The sequence below is a fragment of the Cornus florida genome, unplaced genomic scaffold (genome assembly GCF_030987335.1).
Source record: "Cornus florida cultivar Cherokee Brave unplaced genomic scaffold, ASM3098733v1 CherokeeBrave_3.0.0_Hap2_Chr05, whole genome shotgun sequence".
Classification (NCBI taxonomy): domain Eukaryota; kingdom Viridiplantae; phylum Streptophyta; class Magnoliopsida; order Cornales; family Cornaceae; genus Cornus; species Cornus florida.
This window is the reverse complement of record NW_026775575.1, coordinates 55,914,196-55,921,289: the sequence shown is the minus strand read 5'-3', so window position 1 is coordinate 55,921,289 and position 7,094 is coordinate 55,914,196. Positions and strand designations below refer to the sequence as shown.

The window sequence follows — 7,094 nt, the reverse complement described above, 5'->3', positions numbered from 1 at the left end:
GATAATAGAAAGAGAAAAAAATATAGATATAGAAAGTGATAGGGAGAAGAGATAGAAAAAGAGAGATAGAGGGAGAGAAATAGAACGAGACTGAAATAGAGAGAGAGAGAGATAAAAATAGTAAGGATGCTATATAGGGAAAGAGCTTGAGAAAGCAATAACAATAATAAAAGATTCTGAGGGTGTTGGACCTCTATCACAGCATGCCTCTATAATTATTTATAGAATAATACGTAGAAACAAACTCCTGTATGCAAATATTTTACTTGTATTACGACTCTATCACTTAATCAACTATTAATTTAAATTAAACTAATTCTAGAGATAAACATAAATAATGTAATTGAGCTCAACTAAAAGATAAATATTAAAACTATGATCCCTATCCATCATTTGAAGTTCAAAATAATTCTATCTGAGGCGCACTTGCATGCAATTTCAACTTCAATCTACATAGAAGATCACCCTTCTCTATTGCCACGCCATCAATACAAAATTTACCAAAATGGATGTCAACACAAAGTTAGTTTAGAGGTAGTTGATATTCCTAACACTTTTGGGTTGAAGACTGTTTTGAGCAGATTTATCTTGGAAGTTCTTGGAGTTTACCACCTATTTTGACTTACCTCATTCGAAAATTAATCGCGTAGGCTCTGGTACTCCTCAGCCTTGCTACAACTCCCACTAGCCAACACATTTCAGCTTTGTCCAATCCCTCTAACATATTTCTTAACTAGCACCACCTTTTGTGGTTTCCATTTAAAATTTTCAAAATTTTCTTTTATTTAACAACCTAATATTTGCCCTCATTGCAACTTAGATGGGAAATATATATAATTTTTTTGAACTTCCAAAAGAAAACAAAAAAAGAAAGAAAAGAAAAGAAAAAGGAAAAGAAAATATATATTTGTTACGAATTATTTCAGCCACTACAGTAATTAATTTATTACGAATATTTTTAGTCATTAATACACTTATTTGCTACAATATATTTTTTTCACTTATACACTTATTTGCCGCGAATGGTTTCGTCACAAGTACAATGTAATATTTCCATTTTTCATCATTTTTCATTTTTCCAGAATTTTTATTGTTGCAAGGGCATTTTCGTCTTTTACCGTTTTGCGTACCGGGCACTGCAGAGTGTGCCGGTTGTGTCTGAGAGTTGTTTGGAGCATTTCATTGAGTTCATGACTCTTTGAAATGCAAGGGTGATCATTTTAGCATTTTTCCTTTTTTCGATCCGGACAGTCCCGTGTGGGACCTGCTACCAAAATTGTTGCATGTAGGGATTTTAATTGGGTCCATTTACATCACATATATCTTATTTACTGTGTTTTAAATGATCGTGAATTAAATGTGCATAAATATATATGTGTGTGATGTAAAAAGGAAATAAAAATAAAAGAAAAAGAAATCATTTTTTTGATGGGGCCCACTACCACTTTAAGTGGTCATGAGACCACATTTTGGTCTCAATTTTTCCTTCCTTTCCCGTAAGCCTCTCTCTCCCATTCTAGATTCTTTTTTTTTTTTTTTTTTTTTTTTTTTTTTTTTTTTTTTTTTTTTTTTCAAATCTTTAAACTTTAATTTCTCTCTCAATACTTGGAAATTTTGGAAGCCGTTTGTGGCAATTCAAAGAGCACGGCGAGATCTTCACATCCATATAAGCAATTTCAGTTTTAGTGCACTCTAGGGATTCCGGTTTTAAGACCCATTTTGGGGATTTTTCATCCTCCTTGAGATAAGGGTCTCTAATCCTTACAATCTTGCACCTTTGTGAGTTAATTTTACTTAATTAGTGTCCTAGCATGTTAATTTGTGTTGATTTTACTCTAAAGTGATTTAATTGGGTATATGAAGTATATGATTTTGTGTGTAGTTGATATTGTGAAAATTAACATGCTTAATTTGAATTGATTGCCTTGAAAATGATTTTATTGTTATAAATGAAACCTATGATTATGTATATTAATTAAATTGTGTGAAAAGCATGCCTAGATGTAAATTTCCATGCCATGAGGCTTAAGATTTTGCTAGAAATTGCTATGTGAAAGTATGTTGAATTGTGTAATATAAAATCTCTGAATATGTATATTAATTCATTTGTTTGAAAAGCATGCCTAATGTGTTAAATTCCATACCTTTGGTACTTATTAATTTGCTGGAAATTGATATGTGTTAAATTGTGTAAAAACATAAAAAATAAAAAATAAAAATTTATTGTCATAACATTGGAAAAGTATGTGATGTTCATGCATAACATTGGACATGAAAAGGGAAAAATTATTTTGAAATGAAAAAAGGGATTTTGGGACAAAGCTTTGATTAAAGTGATTTTTATGAAAACCCGGTCGCCGCGGAGTTACAAAAGGGCCGTGATGTTAATATAACCTAGAGGGAACTAGGGAGATCGCCCTAGCATAATTGAGCTATTTGGGTCCCAAATGACACCGCAGATGTACCAACGGTTAGGGACAGTAGCCAATCTTTCTCTCGTGTCGCTGCAGAGTCACCAACGGACGGGTTATATTGACAGTTTGAAAAGTGATGGATTTGGATTTTGAAAATGGGGAGCGACATTCATGGCATCACATATCATGGTATGGCATTGTTATTTTGGAATTGGAATTAATGTTGTATTACTTCCCAGCATAGTATGACCCCGCTTCCTATTTCTATTCATTGTTTGGATTCACGGGATCACAAGAGGTATGTCTTAGGCACCACTTACTGAGCTTTACACTCACTCTATTATTTTAATATTTTTCAGGACATGGGAAAGAAGTGGCGGATAACGTTCCACCACATGCCTAATTTGGATTAGAAGATTGTTTTGCTATTTTTGTATCCAAGTCTCACTATTTTTGTAAAACTTAATATATTGTATTATGTACGGAGACTTGTGGATTCTTGTTATGATAATTATATTCATGGACTGTAAATAGATGTAATTGGAGTAAAATTCTAGTATGTGAGCATGGAACTATGTATAAGACAAGTACTCCTTTATTCTGGATGAATGGGTTGGTGGTGATGGACTATTTTGAGGAGATTGTTGATATTGTTGTTTTGAGAATGTTTTATATTATTTGACTTGTGTGCTGGTACACGTTAGATAAATTTTGAAGGTCCAAGAGAGGTCATTGCATTTTTTTTTATGCATTTAAGCAGGTTGACGTAGGGCCCTTTTTAACCGAGGTCTTGCCCCTTTTTTGTTTTTGTTTTTTTTTTTTTTTATTGGCATCAGTTTAGGGTCATTACAGACAATTATTTGTTACAAAATAATTCTGTCATTAATACATTTATTTGGTAGGAAACCAAAATTTGTAGTAAATACAATGGAATTTCCCTAATTAAAATTATCTCAATACTAAATACGTTATTATTTACAATGAAATTGATTCCATAATAAAATATTTCGTAGCTAAATGTCTCTTTCCTTGTGGTATTAACTGTAACTGATTGCTCAAGTTGAGATATATTAATGCTTCAAGTTGATTTCTTATAAAGATTTCAACAAGAGCTAAATAAATACTTTAAACACCACATTTTAAATAACAAGAAATTCTTATCCACTTTTATTTACTTCTGAACAAGTATACACCAAGTAAAACAAACACTGGAACTAAAAATGAAAACAAGAGCATCTGGCCTTAGAAATTGGAAAATCAATAGCTTCACTTCAACCCCATCATCTCACAGCTTCTTCACCAAGAGATTTACTCCATTTTTGGGCTCTATAACGAATTTAAGCGCTGGGGAGTGGACGTACTCGGGTGAGAGGGATAAGGAGAAGTTGGACAGAATGAGAGCAATCAGTGTCTTGAGTTCAACCATGGCCAGATACTGTCCAAGACACACCCGGGGTCCGACCCCAAAGGGCATGTACAAGTGGGGGAGCTTGCATGCACCTGTGATTCCATTAGCAAACCTTTCTGGATTGAACTTATAGGCATCAGGACCCCAAATTTTAGTGTCAGTGTGCAATGTCACCACCAGGGTCCAGAGGTTGAAACCCTTCGGGATTTGTATGTTCCCAAATTTCATGTCCTTCAAGGCCTCTCTTGAGATCACAGATACCGGAGGATAAAGGCGCAAGGATTCATTAATCACCATTGTTAGCTGCAAATTAGTATCAAAATCTACTGTTAGTAATGTGTCTTTATGCTGGAATTTTCGTCAACAAATAAATTTAAATGATTCAATTTTATTTGCTTAATTCAAAATCAGTTTAAAATCATGTGCAAGCATTGCTGAAGCCCAGATAGGTTATATAACTGGGAAAACGTATGGCTAAAACATCCATATGACTTAATGTTCTTCTAATATTATATTTTTAGTTTAAAATAATTGTTTATGTGACATATAGTATTTTACATAAGAATAATAATGTAACTAATGGAACATAATATCTTGATGATCTAGCTTATTTTGATGGTTTGAGTAATGCAACCTAGTAATATACCTGCTTCATCTTTCGAATCATATCAGCATTTGGGATTTTCCCCCCACAAACTTCAAGAACTTCAGCGCGAACACGAGCTTGCCATTCTTGATTTGCAGCCAAAAGCATAAGGCACCATGTTGCCGAAATTGCAGTGGTCTCATACCCAGCCAAGTATATGTTTTTGCAGTTGTCAACAATGAATCGATCAGTTTCATCTTGGCTCAGGTCACTATTCTCAGCACCTTCAAGAACACTTTGCAATAGGTCTTTGTCATATCCCATTTCCTTCCTCTCTTTCACTACCTCTAGGATCAATGTGCGGACCTCCTTTTCCAATGCCCATGCTTCCCTGTTGCCTTTGGTAGGAAGATGTCTGCAAGTTACAATTCAATTATTTATTTTTCTTTTCCTGTGCTCGTAAATTTTTTTTTTTTTTTTTAATTTTTCGAATGGTAAAACAAACATACACCCTTTTTGTCTATGTTGGGTCTCAAACCCCGGCCCTCCTTTTTGTAGATAGGGAGGTTATACCGCTAAACCAAAGGTTATTTTTACTATTGTACCAAACAATTTAGACTACAAATCCAACTCTTTAATACTCCATCTGTCCCAAATTAAACCTTTTTTTTTTTTTTTAGCAGTAGATATTAAATGCGCACTATATGTCATTCGTGTACCCACCTAGCATGACAATGTGTTATTTTAAAAAAAGTTGGTCCACTTACTTATAAAATTGCAAATAACTAAATAATATATTATATTTCAAAAATAATACTTCGCCTTTTCAAATTAGACTAGGGACGGATCTACTGGGTGCTCTACTAAATTTTTTTAATTGCATTTTATACCCCTAAATTTGTACTTTTATGCATTGATACTCATAAAATTTTGAAACTACCTACACTGAAATTATGAAAAAAAATAAAAAATAAAACCCTCTATATAAATTTCCCACCTCTCATATAAATTTTTAGATCCGTTTTATTTTAGGACCGTCAAATATGAAATGGTGGACATTTAATTTAGGATAGAGAAAGTATTATTTTGTAAAAGTTGACTATTTTAAAAGTCAAAATTGAGTTTAAGTTCATACCAAATAGTTTATATTTTAGTCTTGAGGTATAAGACAAAACGTACCTCATGCCTGGGATCGCCGTAAGCATAAATTTCTTGGATGCAGCTTCTTGGAGAGCTCTAAGCTTCTTAAAAATATCTTCCCCCTTGGAAAAGTTGCTCCCAAAACAAGCTCGCGATATTACATCACCGGAGAAGCTTCTCATGTCGTGGTCAATTTTTATGTCCGCAATTCCACCTTCACTTTCAATTCTACTCTTCCACGAGTTTACGAGTGTAATCGTTGACTCTGTTATAAGGTTCATCATTCCCTGCAACAAAATTTAAGTTAAATTCAATCATTTTGTAATTAAACAAAGCTATAATCAACCTAATTAATGTGTATGTATAGATTGATATATAACTCATACCTTAACCTTCTCCATGTATAGTTCAGGAGCAAGGATTTTTCTCTGATGAGCCCAAACAGCTCCATTAGAAGTTAGTATTCCCTGGCCAAGGAAAGCACCATTCTCTTTTTGTTGATATGAAGGCTTCCCCAAGTCCAAGGATGTGCATGTGGTTATCTCTCTCACTATATCAGGTTCATTCACATGTAGGATTTGTGTATTACCAAGTGAAAAAATAAACACTTGACCTGTACAAACATAGAATTATTTCAGTGAGAATGAATATTTGTTACTTCAATACAATTTATTTATTTATTTATTTATCCTTTATGACTTAATATGTCAAGACCACTCCTTTGAGATACTTGAAACATGTAGGAATTTGTCGAATAACTAAACTTCGTGTCATTTTTGTGTATGTTTTTTTCTGTTTTATTTGTCAATACTCGATAGTGTGTGTGAGATCCTAATAATAATACATGAAATACTTACCATATTGCTTTCTCCATTGCTCAAAGAAGGGAAAGAGAGAGGCGGCACAGTTGTGGGTCACCGGAGGTTCAGCTGTGGCGGCCGGAGCCTTCTCAGGGCCATTTCGGGCCTTCATGATCTCCCTTAAGTTCCCAAGTAGAAAGGTTGGTTGCGGCCCACTGATTCCCTGCTTCTTCAGCATCGATCGGAGCCTCCCCGGCTTCGCCACCAGAGAATTGTACAAACGTACAAACAGTCCTACTACAGCAACTAAAGCGACAGACATGAACATCTTCACCAGAGTATGGACTTCCATGGTCAAAACTCTATTTTCTTACCACAAAGTCTCCTAGCTCACACACAACACAATTTTTTTCTTGGGGAGACTTGGCTTTCTCATCTTCCACCCTTGAGGCCTTTATATAGTTGGTGTTGTATGATATTTTATGTCATTATTTAATTTGGTCGTGTGATTCTCCATATAACATACATACATAACATAAATGTGTGTAACACACGCAATATGTTCTAGATGCTCTCCTTTGTTGGCTTAGAGAGGGGCGCAAATTCTGTGAGCTTTCTACATGATTCTTATTGTGAGTTTTAAGTGGCCTATATTTTGTCACATCATTAATTTTCATTTAATAGCTCTTAAGGCAGCATTTGAGTGAAATTGAGAGAGCGTTTGGATTCTTCTTCACCACCATTTA

At 34.3% G+C, this 7,094-nt stretch overlaps 1 protein-coding gene across 1 annotated transcript; it reads right to left on the bottom strand.

Annotated features, from left to right (window-relative positions):
- Positions 1–3,482: 3,482 nt before the first annotated feature.
- Positions 3,483–6,803, bottom strand: LOC132306527 (cytochrome P450 714C2-like). Its single transcript, XM_059803937.1, has 5 exons — positions 6,406–6,803; positions 5,935–6,161; positions 5,588–5,835; positions 4,469–4,823; positions 3,483–4,125 (listed from the first exon to the last, which is right to left on the bottom strand). The coding sequence occupies exons 1-5, from the start codon at positions 6,698–6,700 to the stop codon at positions 3,700–3,702; spliced, it is 1,551 nt and encodes a 516-aa protein (XP_059659920.1). The 5' UTR covers positions 6,701–6,803; the 3' UTR covers positions 3,483–3,699.
- Between the last annotated feature and the right edge of the window lie 291 nt (positions 6,804–7,094).

Coding starts and splice junctions, on each gene's coding strand:
- LOC132306527 (XM_059803937.1), bottom strand. CDS start 6,700: ATGGAAGTCCATACTCTGGTGAAGATGTTCATGTCTGTCGCTTTAGTT. Junction 5,836..5,934: donor TATACATGGAGAAGGTTAAG/GTATGAGTTATA, acceptor ATTTTGTTGCAG/GGAATGATGAACCTTATAAC. Junction 4,824..5,587: donor ACGGCGATCCCAGGCATGAG/GTACGTTTTGTC, acceptor TGTAACTTGCAG/ACATCTTCCTACCAAAGGCA.